At 58.3% G+C, this 14,913-nt stretch overlaps 1 protein-coding gene across 1 annotated transcript in view; it reads left to right on the top strand.

Moving 5' to 3' along the window:
* Window positions 1–14,397, top strand: part of LOC144724722 (thyroid hormone receptor beta-like) — a 44,890-nt gene extending 30,493 nt beyond the window's left edge. Inside the window, 4 exon segments of the mRNA XM_078604062.1 lie at window positions 3,560–3,765; window positions 4,086–4,232; window positions 4,465–4,723; window positions 4,927–14,397. Coding sequence (XP_078460188.1) covers window positions 3,560–3,765; window positions 4,086–4,232; window positions 4,465–4,723; window positions 4,927–5,168 — 854 coding nt within the window. The 3' untranslated portion in view covers window positions 5,169–14,397.
* Window positions 14,398–14,913: the final 516 nt, after the last annotated feature.

Below are 14,913 nucleotides of genomic sequence, written 5' to 3' on the forward strand. Positions count from 1 at the left end.
CACCCACCCACTCACCCAGCCAGCCACTGATCCACTCAGCCACCCTCCAGCAAACCATCTACCCACTCACTCAGCCGGTCAAGCTTCCACCCATCCAACCAGCGATCCATCCACCCAGCCACTCACCCAGCCCCCCAGCCACCCGCTAGTCAATCATTTCGTCCACTGGTCTATCCAGTCACCTACCCAGCCACCTACCCAGCCTCTCGCCCAAGCTACCAACTGCACAGCGACCAATCTTCCCAGCCGCACACCAAGCCACTCGCCCCAGGCAGCTCACCGTCCATTCATCCACCCACCACCCAGTCTGGGCCCAGCCGAAGGTCGCCCTGCGGCCGTGCGGGTCGTTGTGCCGTTTGCTTCGCCGGCACTCCGCTTCGCCCGGGCTCTACCGCCATCACCGCAACCCCCGTGCCGTTTGGCGGCGGTGGACTTGGCGGCGGAGGCAGCGGTTGTTGGCGCCGATCGGCGGTGCGAGCCGGGTCATGTGAGGCCTGCTTGGCACGGACTCGCGGGCGGCCGCGCCCGCCAACGTCGCACCGCAGCCGCCAAGATCCTCCTGTGGGAAACGCTGCGCTGAATCGGATTAATTCAATATTTGCGGAGTTTCTACTACCAACGTGAAAATAATTCTTTTTATAAAAAAATTCTGCTCGGAAAACTCTCGGAAGCATTCAGGAAATCGCGTAAATATTTTTGGAGCTGCAGATTTGATCGTGCGAGGCGAGTAGCCGATGTGACCGCTGTTGTTTGACAGCGAGCGCAGTAACGCCATCGCCTCGCCACCATACGGTGCGTTTTAGCGGAGCGCGCGTGCCACGGCTCCTCGGGAGGGGAGGGCGGTGGGCCCTGCGTAGGCACGGCATGGCGAGTTCACTGGGTTCACACTTATGCAGGCAGTTTTATTATTATTATTAAAACGAATGCTGCAAAAAAATTCTAACCAACCGCAAGTTCTTTGTAACCGAAGTTGTTGGGGTGGACTGGATGTGCCGTGCCTCACTCGTGCTGCCGTGGTTCCCAGCATCGTCAAGGCGACGCTGGTCCCATCGCGCCCTTTTCCATTAGAGTCACTCGGTGGTCGGCGCCACGTGGACATTATTACGCAACACCTGAGCGTGCGTCACGACTTGTCGGTGTCATCTTGAGTGCGATCATTTTGTTTCGTAATTGCCTCCAGGGCGTTTACTTACGCGCGCACGCACGCGCACGTCGTGTTATTTGTTGCTAATGAGGAGGGCTTCTCGGCTCTCGCTGCGTGAGCTCCGGGACGATTATCCAGCGCACCCGAGGGAACCCCTCTGTCCCGTCCAGCTGCGGCCATTGGTCGCCCGCCGCTCTGCGTGACGACGCGTGCGCCGGAGGGCGCCGCGGCACCGTCGTTTATTCCGTATTTTTATCCGAAAGCGACGACGCAGGAGCCGCGTTGGCCGGAGGCGGCGTGCGCCCTCGGCAGCCAGCGTTTCCGCGCGGCCGCCGTGCGAGTCGAGCGGTTCACGCGGACGCGGCGCGCGCACAGAAGGCGGCGTCCCGTCGCCACGTAGACGTGAGTGGGGCACGGAAGCGCTTGCCAATCGGGGAGGATGGGGAAGGGGGGGTTAGGCGGAGCGGGAGCATGGAGGGGGAAGGAATGGGGGGGGGGGGTTCCATCGTCGTCGTTGGCAGCCGCGGTCCCCCGCTGGATGAAGGGCTCCCACAGCTGGGGCCACCTCTCGTGATCTTGCGACGCAACAGTCCGCCGAGCGAGCCGATTTCGAGCGGGCTGTGTGCCGGCCGTGGTCTCCGTAACCGGCAGGTTGGCATCGTCGCGGTTTTCACTTCTTCTTTTGAACGTCATTCGTGGTGGCGCGCGTCGCGGCCCCCGTCGGCCCCACGCGTCGAGCCGGCCGCCGCCAAGAGACGGAACGCGGCCGCTCGCCGCCGATTCGCGGGGCGGCACGGCTCGTGCCTCCCGAGGGTCCGGCGTTGCCACCGAACCCCCGAAAGAAAAGCACGGAATCAAACGTTGAGATGCAGGGCGAACGTGACAGCTGAAAAGAGCGCCCAGCCGGTGACCTGCGAATGTTCCTGCACAGGAAGTCTGACCGTAGGGTTTTATAAAGAAGCATTTTATAGAACTGTATTTCAAGTCCCATTAACCAAGCAGTGTCAGAGTGATATTAAACAGACCCAAACAGCGAATGTATTTTTCCCAGTGAGGAAGGGAATTGGCCCTGCAGACGTCCGCTAGATTTAGAATACAATTTTGGCCCATTTAACCGCATTTTTTTCTATTCAATCCCCCCTTCCCCCCCCCTTCATTTTTCCAGACGCAGAATTTTTAAATTCCATTCATTTTAGCAAAGCTGCAGTTTAACCCCTTCCCTGCCCCCGGAGCGGATTCAATCTCCTCCTAATCCTCAGCGGTGGTGGTGGCGGTAGCGTCGGTGGTGATGGCGGTGCTGGTGGCGGTGCCGGTGATGGCGGTGGCTGTAGTAGCGGGGGTGGCCCACGCGGTTCACGGGTCTGGCGGGGCGCGCGAGCGCCGTGCACCGTCGCCCGCGGGTTCCCTCGCCCACGCGGCGCCCGCGTCGACTCCGCGGGAAAACGCCATCGGGACGTCAAGAGGCCGCGAGCGACGAGGTTTTACGGGGCTCCCGGCGCGCGGGGTTTAGGCGATCGCTGCAGCCGCCGCGGCGAGGAAGCGACGAGGCTGCCTCCCGCGGCGGCGGCGGCGTCGTCGACCCGCGCCGCCGCCGCGGCCTCGGGGCGCCACCCGCTGGCCGAGCGCCCTCACGACGCCGGCTCGGCATCGCGTGCGAGATCCACCCGGCTCGGAGCCGCCGTGACCGACGCTCGCGTCGCTGCTGGGTGAAGGTGTCACCACCTCGTTGCCGTGCCGGTCACGGGGGTCGTTATGGTTGTTGTTGTTTTTGGGCGATCTGTCCGGGTGAGAGCATGCGTCTGTGACCTTTCACGTCGCGGTTGCGTTGATGGGAAGATCAGAGTTGTGGTTTCACCGCCTCCCGTGGGAAGAGAAGTCCTCTTCTCCTGCTTCCGCCATCGGTCTCCTCGGCACGGCTCCCTCGGCGGCACTCTGCTCTCCAATTTGCTTCATCCCTCTGTATAAATCCTCCCGCTGTCTTTCCGGGTCATCTTCTCCGTGTTTATTCCGTCTCTTTTTTCGCGCGTGGTTTTTGCGCAAATGTTCTCCTGGCCGCGCTGTCGTCGACGCATCACGAGTGGAAACGGCGCAGGCCGAGTGACCTCTGATCCACCTGCTCGAGGGGTGCACTTGATCCCATGCGCTCTGAATATGAGAGTAATGTTGGTAGCGTGACAGGGAAACCGATATTTCCGTGAGCTCCTAACCTGTTCGAGTTGTGCCGCGTGCCGTTCGGCGCGGCGTCCAGTACTGGAGAAACTCCCAGCGCGTGGATCGAAACGCCGGAAGTGGCGTCGTAAAACACGCAGCGGTGCGACCCGAAACCAGCGTGGGAGAGCCACGTTAACAACCCCTCCGTCTCCGCACCCCTGGCCCTCTCCCGCCTTGACCCCGCGCCCCCTGACCTCCGCTCAGTGGTGCTGGACGAGAGCAAGCGGCAGGCGAAGCGCCGTCTCATCGCCGACAACCGCGAGCGCCGGCGGCAGGAGGAGCTGCAGCGGAGCCTGAAGGAGCGGCCGGAGCCAAGCGACGAGGAGTGGGACCTCATCCGCGTCGTCACCGACGCTCACCGTGCCACCAACGCGCAGGGCAGCACCTGGAAGCAGCACCGCAAGTTCATGGTGTGTACGTCCACACACCATGAACTTGGTGTGTGCGTGCACGTGTGTCCGTGTGTGCGTGCACGGTGCTGAGCACAGGGCCCAAAAGCCCAAAATGCCAAGCGGCCAGCAACAAACAGCACTATTAAAGTTGCAATAGATGATGAGAGTTGTGCGTACGTGCGTGTGCGCGTGTACATATACACATGCGTGTGCACGCGTACATTTACGTGTGTTCGTGTACATGCGGATGTGTGCGTACTGTACTCGGGTTTACATGTGTCGGCGTGCATTCCTGTGTGCACACGTAAGTGCGCGATGCCTGCGCGTGTGCGTGCCAGTCGGAGGACATCGGCCACGGCTCGGTGATCTCGAGTCGTGATGGAGACAAGGTCGACCTGCAGGCGTTCGGCCACTTCACCCGCATCATCACGCCAGCCATCACCCGCGTGGTCGACTTCGCCAAGAAGCTACCCATGTTCACGGAGGTGAGGGCCGTCCACCTACCCGCTCGCTCACCCACTCGCCTGCTTGCTCACTCGGTCACACTCCTCCACCCACCCACTCACTCTTTCACCCACCCACTTACCAGCTCGCCCACACATTCACTCACTCCTCCACACAGCCAAGCACCAACTCATTCATCCACATCCATCTACTCATTCGTGCATTCACTCCCCCACCCGCTGACCCGCCGGCAATGCCCGCTCGCCGTCTCAGCTGCCGTGCGAGGACCAGATCGTGCTGCTCAAGGGCTGCTGCATGGAGATCATGTCGCTACGCGCGGCGGTGCGCTACGAGTTTGAGAGCGACACGCTCACGCTCAACGGGGAGGTGGCCGTGAAGCGCGAGCAGCTCAAGAACGGCGGCCTGGGCGTCGTGTCCGACGCCATCTTCGAGCTGGGCCGCTCGCTCGCCGCGTTCGAGCTCGACGACTCGGAAGTGGCGCTGCTGCAGGCCATCCTGCTCATGTCCTCCGGTACGCTCGCCGCACCCGCTCGCCGCACCCGCTCACCGCACCCGCTCACCGCACCCGCTCACCGCACCCGCTCACCGCACCCGCTCACCGCTCACCGCACCCACACCAATCCGTGGTCTACGACCGCGCCAATGGGATCCGGACGGCTCGCTCGACGCTGACTCGCGTCCCCGACACCGCGTGTCCCCCCGCCCACACGGTAGACCGCCCGGGCCTGGTGAGCGTGGACAAGGTGGAGAAGATGCAGGAGACCTACCTGCTCGCCTTCGAGCACTACGTCAACCACCGCAAGCACGCCATGCGCTTCTTCTGGCCCAAGCTGCTCATGAAGGTCACCGACCTGCGCCTCATCGGCGCCTGCCACTCCAGCCGCATCCTGCACATGAAGGTCACCTGCCCCTCCGAGCTTTTCCCACCGCTCTTCCTCGAGGTGTTTGAGGACTGACGGAGCCACGGAACCCGGGGGTGGGGGGGGGGGCCAGCGGGATGGAGCGACCGGCGTGGGCGGCGCCGTCGACGCGCTCGTTCGCCGCGGTGACGGCGACGCCAGGCGGGCGCGCGGGAAACCCCGGAGAGGAGCGCGAAGCCGCGACGAGCGAGCGAGCCGTCTCGAGAGATGGGGCGCCGGCGGTTCCGAGCACCGCCGCGCCTGGCTGCTCGCGACCGGCAGAGAGCGACCCGGCGTGTGACCGGCGCGTGACCGGCGCGTGACCGGCGCGTGACCGGCGCGTGACCGGCGCGTGACCGGCGCGTGACCGGCGCGCCGCTCCGCGGAGACTGAAGCCGCTTCCGCCGCGTTCCCCGAACGGGCCTGCACTTAAACGAGACGACTCCTACCGTCCGCTTCACGGCACTTGGCCCGACTCTAAGTATTTGCCGGGAACCGGCAGCGACGACGCCCGGGCGCCGCCTCCCGAGGGCTCGCGTGTTTCATTTCTCTCGGTCGGACGGCCACGGCGCGTCGCTCCGTCCCCTCGGGAAGCTCCTCGCTTGCCCCGCGCCGGACCGCTCGGCCGGCCGGCTGGCCGGGCCGATGGCCCCGCCCGCTCCTCCCTGAACGCCACGGCCCGCCGAGGCCCCTGCCGCGGCCGCCGCGCTCAAAGGAATGCCGAGGAGGTACGGTGACGCTCGCCGGAAGGCGATGTACAAAGTGACGAACTGGGTACGTGGTGTCCTGATGTGTTACAGTTCTCGGACCAATTAAACCAAGTTTATTTCTTCGTCCGCGTTTTTTTATTGTTATTATTGTTACTATTGTTGTTACGTCTCCACTGAAAGTCTTTAAAAAAGCAATGTGACGACATTCATTATTTTGCTCCAGGCGGCCGCGGCCGCCGCCACGACCCGCCGTGCGTGCAGCAGCAGTATTGGCAGCGTCCTCGCATCGGCCAAGCACGGCCTCGAGGTTTTCCGGACAATAAATCCAGGGAGTGATTTTTTTTAATGACACCGATGCCTTTTAAAAAGTAAATAACTCGTGTAATTACCGAGGGAGGCGGCGGCGCTCGCGGTCCCAGGGGGCGCGCGGGCGCCATCCCTCCGCGGTGCGTTTTTAAGAGGCTTCTGTGTCCGGTGAACCGGGGCCGACACGCCACCCCCGCGATGTTCACCCCCTCTCCGGAGCGCAGCATCAACAACTCGTAATTTATACCGCAGACTTTGTACCCGTGTGGTGTTTTTCGTGTAAGCCACCCCCCCCCCCCCCTTTTCTTATTTAATATTTGCGTATTTAGTTGTTGTTTTTCCTTCGTCTGTTCTTCGAAACTTTCAAAACCACACAAACAGTGCCTTGCATTTCAAGGCACGTTTCGGAGCGCGCCGGAGCCCGGCACGGTGCCGTCACCGCGGCGGCGGCGGCCGCGCTCCTCCGCCGGCGCGACTGTCGCGCGTCGCCCCGCTGTACATAGTAGCGCGCTCCGTGAGGAGTCTCTCGTGCGCCGCGCGTCGTTCCGTTCCCTTCGCCCGCCACCCCCCGTGCCGCGGTGGGCAAGGGGTTCTGTGCGGGTGCCGCCGTCGCCAGGCCTGGCCCCCGCGTATTCATCGTCAATAATTAAAGCGTAGCGACAGCAGCGAGAGTAATAAACAAAACGACGAAACTAATCTTAATGATACTGTAATAAAAAAAACTAACGAAACGAGCCGCATGTGATGCTGGTGCTGCGATGAGAAAGAGAAAGGAGGAAGCCACGAGTAGGAAAAGAATATTGAATGAATCGTCGACAGAAGCTCTGGTGCCTGTGATTTTAACGAACGATGAGACGTCTGTGGAACTGTAAACCCTTTAAGTTTTCATAACTCGTGCGCTCATCCGACAAAAGCCCATCATCTCCTCTCGACGGTTATAAATGCCGTTGTTCTCGTTGCTTTGAGTTGTGTGTCGGGTTTGGCCGTTGAGTTTGCCTCCGCCAGGAGCGACCTGTTGCCAGGACGTCTACCCTCTCAGGATCTTCTCCGTCACATTCCTTCCCTTTCTTCCCTTCCTTCTCCTCCTTCCCCTCCTCCTTCCCCTCCTCCTTCTACTTCCCCTCCTCCTTCCCCTCCTTCCCCTTCTTCTCCTCCGTCCCCTCCTCCTCGCCCGCGAGGCTGCTTGCCATACAGTCAACGCTTTCTCACGAAAGCCCGAGGTTCATTCTCTCTGTTGGCCCTCGCAGAAGCGCGCACGCTGATTTGTCACGGAAGCTGCGGGGGAGCGCCGCTCGCCGCCGCCGCCGCCGCTCGCCGCACCGACAGCCTCGGGGCCGCCGGCACCGCGGCGGACGCGGCGCGTGGGGCCAGCTCGTTCGGTCTCGCTCCTGTCGCTTGTCCTTGAGCAGTGATTGAGGTGATCATTCCGCGCCTGCGAAAGCTGAACCGTCGGAGGTCTCATTTCATTTAATTTGATGCCGCATAATTATTATTTTATTATCGAAAGCGTAAAAAGAATGTGGCGCGCAGCTCGCTTTTTTTTTCAAGGTGAACTTTTCCCTCCCCCCCCCGCACTGCGTGCGAGGGCCGCGCATCGCTTCGCCCGCCGCTCCCCTTTCGCTCTGAGCCATCGTCGGGCGCGTCCCGCCTCTCGGCGCGTCAACCGCCACGCGCGGCAGAGGTCACCGCGGGTCACGCTCCTCCGACTGTCGGCATCCGCGGCGGCCGCGTGCGGCCAGGGCTCGGCACCCGCATGCGCACCCCGTGGCTTCGCCACCGTCCCTCTCCTGCATCGCGCCGCTCGCTACGTTGCCGACGTCATTTCCAGCGAGAGGGGCCGGTGGCGCGGGGTTCGCGCGTGGTTTTGCTCACCCACGCGATCGCCGCCGGAGGGCACCGCTTGGTACCGCTTAGTCAAATTGGCGCACGTCGGCGGCCTTCTAACGGCTCGTCCGGTGCAGTCATCCAAAGATGGCGCTTAGAGGGGAGGTACAACGAACAATCGGACTCGAGACTCGAGGGGTCGAAGCGGTGCCCGGGGTCGAGACGGGGGAGCGTGGGGGCCCCCCACGGTTGCCCTCCGCCGGCAGCTCCCGACAGACGCTGGATGTTGAAGAAGCTGTTGTACCTCTGCGCAATCCGACAATCAGTCGCTCCACGTTTTACTGGTGCACTTTAAGTTTTAGCATCTCGCCGGGAGGAGCGGAGCAGAAACGAAATGTCCACATCCCTCCTGCCGCACAGACTCGTCCGGTGGTGGCCCGCGAGCTGCCGGGCGCCGTGACCTGCGTCGCCTCTCGGCTCGCGAGGCCACTGGGGGGCCACGCGCCCACTTGCGGTTGGGGTTTCCCCTTTTTCCTTTGTTACCTCTTTACGATATGTATATGTGTTTAGAAACTGCTCTTCGTTTAAAACAGCAGTAGCATCAGCGGCAACAGCCGCAGCAACTACTGTACATCTCCAGCCAGGTGCGATGGCCTTACTCGCGTTCTCCGCCTACAAAGGTATTGAACAGCAGCTCACGGTGTTCCTTTTTTAATTAATGTTTTTTTTTACAAATTTTACAAACATCTTCTTATGCAAAATTGAAAGCTACTATGCTAACGAGTATAAGTCATATACACACACGTGAACATGTAGAATATCGGGCAGGCGCCCGCACACGAAGTGTCGACATCGCCACTTTGAAGACAAAGGCAGCCGGGCGTGGTGCTGGCCAGCCACGTCCTTCGTGCGCCGTGCCAGTCATCGTCGAGGTGCTCGCTCTTGCCCCAACAGAGTCTCTTCAAGGCTGTTCGGGAGGTCTTTGTACAGACTCGCACACACACACGCACCGTCGCAGTGGGTATAGCATAGGTCCATTCCAGAACTCTGCGTTTGTCCAAATGCAAACGCAATTCGGTAATCGGGGAGCGTACGATTTCCTTTTTCGTGGCGCGATTCAGAGAGGAGGGGAGGAGGGAGAGCGATGACGATGAGACGGCGGTGCTCCGAGGTGAGCAGCCGGCGTGACGAGCACGCGAGATACCTCACCCGTGCCGGGAGCCGGCGCGCTCCCTCCCGGCGCACTGGACACGGCTTCAGAGCGACGTCGCCCTCGGAACCAGATCTGTGACCGCTTCAGATTCGGAACTACTTGAAGCGCGGCCGCTGCCGCCGCGTGGCAAAACCTCAGAAATAACACGAACCTACCTACAGACCTCACGCCATGGTTTATCCGTTCATGTCTCTTAACTTAACGTCGTAGTGGTGAATAAAACACAATGGTAATTTAAACACGCAGACATAAGTAGGGAAAGAATTGTAACTTAAATTAAAAACAAGCTTAAACAGGGTAACGATAGAAGGCTTTGCTCGTAGATACAACAAGGTGGCTGGGCACGGGACAGAGAATCGCGCCGCGTCGACTTCTTTGTAGAGGAGCCATTCTCGTAGCGGGGGGGGGGGGGGTGCTCCGTGCAGGGGACGCGGCCGGGCCGCTCGCTCGACCCCACGTGGGGCACCCCGCGTCGCCGGCGTGACTCCACGCCAACTCCGCAAAACGCTCGCACGATCGGACGCCGGTTTCTCAAAACGCGCGGGACCCGACGTCCGACAACCGACAACAACAACAACAATAACAACAACACGGAGAACGCTGCGCTCGTCGCCGCGCTCTCCCGGTCTGTCCGCGGAGCGAGACGGAGAGATCGGCCGCCGAGCGAGCCGTCAACTCTTCCCGGTGGCGAGCTTCGCGCGGTGCGGCGGTGGTGGTGGTGGTGCAGTAACTTTGAGCCATAGGCGGCCGTGGGAGCCAGGGTGGGGGGGGTCTCGTAGCGATCGCCTCCCCCAGCGCTCCAGGCCAGACCGTCCTGCAGCGGTCAGAGGGCTGCCGCTGAGCGTAGCGCCCGGGCAAAAATGCAGAGTGCCGCTTTAGTGATAATAACGATGGCGACGATGACGATGGTGACGATGATGATGATGAGAGCATTTATCTCTTGCCCGTAAAAAAATATAAAAGAAATTGCAAGAATAATTCAGGGTTTTGTTAAAATAATAATTCTCTACTTTTGTCGTCCCGTGAACACTTACAATTGTACGTACTGTATTTTTATAAAGAAAAATAATGATGCCGAAATAAAATGTATCTCAATTGTATATTATGATTATTGATTATTATTACTGAAGAAACATTTTCCAAAAAAACCGTGAGAAAAGTTTATGAAAAAAACACAACCAGGAATAATAATAGTAGTTGTTATTACGCTTTAATCAAGACATTCTCGGGAAAGTGTTTCTGATTCTTGTTTTGTGCGTGTACAGAGTTGAGGTTTCCGTGTGTTTTCTGGGCGTTTGTTTTTGTACTTTAACACTCGGTGAGGAGTGTTGCTGCGTTGCACATGTCCGAGTGTGGCGCGGGTTTAGCCGCGGTCTCTTCTCGCGCTCACGTCGATGACGACCGATGGATGGGTCGTTGTTCCGAAGATGTCAGCCCATTTGTTTTGCTCCTTGTAAATCGTTCCAGTTCTCACACTACTACTGACCGAATGCTGGAGTGAAACTCCGTGCCGGGCCCGTTCCACGCGTAGCGTCCTCATCACACGTCTTTCCCAGGAGGCGTTGCGCGCTCGCCGTCGCATCGACAGAGACGGCGCCGCGTCAGAGACCACGAAATCCCCGCATCGACGCTCGTTCACTGCGATCCAAAACTCACCTCTCTCTCTTTTTTCGTTTAATTTTTTTCTTCGAATTGTGTTTATTTTTTTTTACGCGATACAATTGAGAGTAATTTATTTGCTAGGCGATAATTAATCCGTTGTTGAAGGGGCAAAGCTGTAACGGGAATGTCCGCGGGCCCCACGTCTCCGCTCGCGACCGCCTCGCCGGGAGGGTCGCGTGGGCGTGCGCGTGTGGGGGGTCTGGGACGATGTCCGCTGACCCTGCCAAGGGAAGAAGCAGCACTCCTCTGCTGCTGTTGGAGGCTATTCGCGGTTGTGTCGCCTCGCTCTCCGACCGAGCGTTTCCGGGTCGTGCCGCGCGACGACGTTTCGCTCCGCGTGCCGGGAGCTTCCGTTCCCTTCCGGACGCTCGCAGCACGGGGATCAAAACGCGGGGGGCGTCGTGGCGAACACCGCGCGACGCGAGCCGACAATGCTCGGGGGGAGAGCCGTGCGCTCCGCTCCGCCGGGCCGCTGCGCGAGCGTGGACCCGCGCCGTGTCGGTTCGTCGCGCCACTCGCCGACGGCCACGCGCCGTAAAGCCGACGCCTTTTCTCGCTCGAGGCCGGACGGGGCATGCGCCGTCGTCCATCGTCTGAGATTCTGGCTGCGTCATTTCCAATCGAGGCCCCAAGCCAAACGAGCGGCGAACTCGCCGACAGCTTTCTCGACGTCTTCTTCGATGAGGATGTTCCGCACGCGAGCATGGGGCCTGCGCAGCTGGCAATTCACAGATTGTGCAGTTTGGAAAATCGATGCTCAGTTGGTAACGAGGCACTTGCGTCCGACCTAATTTCCCAGCGCTGTGCGGGTGCCGCCGCCACCGCCACCAAGTTACACTACACTCGCCAAGGCCGTTTTGGTAGCGCGCGTCGAGGGTGGGCAGCGTGGGGCGTGGGACTGGTGTCTTGGAAGGGCGCTGCCCGGGACGGGTGCGGGTAGATGTGAGTCGGAGGTCGTCTCGACTCCACGTGTGAATACTTGTACAGATGTCTGCATTGTACAGCATCCGAGATGTTGTGTTGACAGGGTATTGCTGTAGATAGTCTGTGAAGAGCTTTTACATGAAATGTGTTTTACTCGGCCAACAGCATTAACTTGAAATTATATGTAATTATATATCTACTACAGAATATAATATGACGTTCTCTTCAACACTGAGCCCAGGTTTAAGTATTATGCGCCAAATGGACCTTCCTTCCAATGCACACGTGGGCGCGTGCTCGTCGAAATTCCACCTTTGTTCTTGATGTCATTGGGCTTGCGTGTGGTGCGGTGGAGAGCGGAGCGTCACCCGCGCCGTGTGCTGTGCGAGGTTTGGTTCTCTCCCAAACCCGTGACCGCCCCTCTCTGGCTGCTGGCCAGACGTGCCCCGACTCGAATGTGACAACGTTGAATGTTCGAGTCCTGCTCGAAGAGGTCGGGAGGCTTGAGGTGATCGATTTAGTCAGGACGGGCCACTGAGTGTGCCCAACGTTTTGGCAGTCGGTCATCCAGCAGTGGATGTTATAAAAAGAGCTGTGCGTGTACGTGACCAGTAACGCACCTCACAGTTTGACCCATGTTTAATTTGGTGTTCCTAAGTGATCACGGTGATTGGGATATTGTCAAATTCATCTTCAAATTCAGCTGGGCTCAGTTTTGGGAAAGAGAATTCTCAAAAAGCTAGGCATGTGACTGCAGGCTTTGCTGAGCATTGATTCTCTGGTTTATTGAAATAACGACAAACTTTACAATGGGTGCTCACTACACACAGTATTTTGGGCTTGTGTTCATCGATCCATACGCGTTACCAAAATGAGCTTTTTTTTGTTATCGTTTTTTCCTTTGAAAAAGTTTGGAGACTTTTAGCATTTCGCATATTGCTTTCGTCGCATATATATATTTTTAGTTCCGTTTTAAAAAATATATTATTTCATTTTGTTTTCTCTCGTAAATGTAAAATAACAAAAATCAGCCCCGCGAAGGCGGAGGGCTCGCCGTGGCACTCGCTTGGGAGAGTGCTGGCCACCGCTCGCCCCCAGCCATCGCGTGGACAAATCGTGAGCATGACGCGTCTTCCACGCCGGCCAAATGTTTCGGGCCACGTGTGGAGGAGTCCGTTCCACTGCTGGATGTCATCCTGGAACGAGGGCACTTGGCGCGAGCCCCTCACATTCCTCGGAGCTGGCTTCCGCCATCGCTCCCGATCTGCTGGGCCCTTGGGCGGCGATCGATGGGGTCTGTGTCTGACCATCGGCTCGTCATGGCCAGCAGCAAGGAGGCTGTCAAGCTAGCTGTGATGATGGCCGGTTGCCCCGCAAACCTGGGCCCTCTGAGCCGTGGTGAATGTGGCGCAATTGGTGATCCCGGGCGCATCCATCTTTCCCGTGTGCTCGGTCTCACGTGGGTTTGCCCTCGGCTTCGTTTCTTGGTTTTCCAACTGGTCAGATTTGGTCCCGCGTCTCTGGGAGTATCTGACGTAGGCAGATGTCAAGAGGTCTGGGTTCATCCATTATTAAGCCCTCGATCGCTGTCAGTTCATGAATCCAAAGCCAGACTGCAGGGGCGGGCGGAGGGGCTGCGTTCGGCCCGGCACACTGTAACAAAAACACACAATGACAACATGGTGACATGACATTTCATCGTCGCCTTCATTTTTCTGTTCGGGTTTGTTTTATCGCAGTGTTCTTTGAAGGCAGGGCAGAGGGCACATGCATTGGGAGCTGGGAAACGGGGCGAAAGGGCTGGTGTTCGCGGTAGTCACTGAGCACGATGATGGCTCTCTACGGGGCTGCTCTTCTCAAAAACAATCCCAAGAAAATACATTCTTACCCCAGGCTGGTTTGCGATTCCAACGGAGGGCCGATGTCAAAACTCCGACTTTAGCAGAGGAGACAGAAAAGTGCATGGGAAAGGTGCTCGCCACACGCGAGCAGAGTACTGTGCTGTACATGTGCCTTGTGGTTCGGAAGGGGTCGAAGCGATGGGAGTGCGTGTGTGCCGTTCACTCGACCGCGCGCACGGGTCATCTTAATCGGGAAGATTGCACTGCGGAAGAACGGAGGGGCCGGCTATATTTTTTGTGCGAGCTGTGGATTGAAAATCCCGGGGGCGCGAGTGAGTCTTTGTAGGGATGCTGAGAAAGCGGCGATTGTTTTGTGTATGGGGCGGTGGGGGGGGAACTCGTTCAAGGGCCTGTGGCGGGAGATGAATCAGAGGCTGGTTGGGTGGTTGGCGGGGGTGTCTGATTTGACACAACGGGGGGTGGGCGAAGCTGCTGCTGGTGGTAGTGGTCTCACGGGGCCCATGGGGCCTGCGTGTGTGGGTGGCTTTGGTGGCTCGGGTTGTTTTGAAGCAGGCAGGCTGGTCTGCCGGGAACGGCTGTGATGCTGTCGCGTGGCGGTCGTCTTTGCGGGGAAAGCCTGCGGAAAGTCGCTCTTGAATGTTGTTTTATTGTGAATTCTAATGATTGAAAATAATTATATTTCTGTACAGAAAAGTGCGCTGTTATTATGCTAAAGCTGTTGCTATTTAGTTAAAAAGCATTGTATTTATGCAAAAAACCTTTACAAATAAAATATTAAAAGAAAATGTCGGTCCACTGATTTTTTGGGGGGGTTTTTTGTATTTCCTGAAATAAAAGTGCCATATTTATATATATTTTTCTCCCGACAGCTGTCACGTGTGCGCAGTAAAGGACGACTGTGATCACCACAGCCGTGGATTTTTTTTTATATAACCTCAACAAATAATTAATGAGCATTTGTTTACATTTTTCATCACGGAAATTCAGACGCCTCCACGTCATGCAGTCAGAGGGACCCGTCGGGCCCAGTTCCGCTGCGATGGTTCAGCCCGTTTGACCCAAATTCACCAATGACCCAATTCCTACGCTGCCCATGCAGCCCATTTGACCCAATTTTAGTGAAGATAGCGCAGCAGGGGATAACAGAAGTAATATATGCTTTTTATTTTATTTGGTAGTCATTTCCAGGCACCAAATGGTAAAATTCAGGCAGCTTAAAAGCTTTTAAAAGCACGGGTCTAGCCTGAGACGACATCTCTCGGCATGCACCCGACGCCGTCAGCTCGCGGTAGCTCGGCAGA

The sequence above is a fragment of the Lampetra planeri genome, chromosome 21 (assembly GCF_965212315.1).
Source record: "Lampetra planeri chromosome 21, kcLamPlan1.2.h2, whole genome shotgun sequence".
NCBI classification, from domain to species: domain Eukaryota; kingdom Metazoa; phylum Chordata; class Hyperoartia; order Petromyzontiformes; family Petromyzontidae; genus Lampetra; species Lampetra planeri.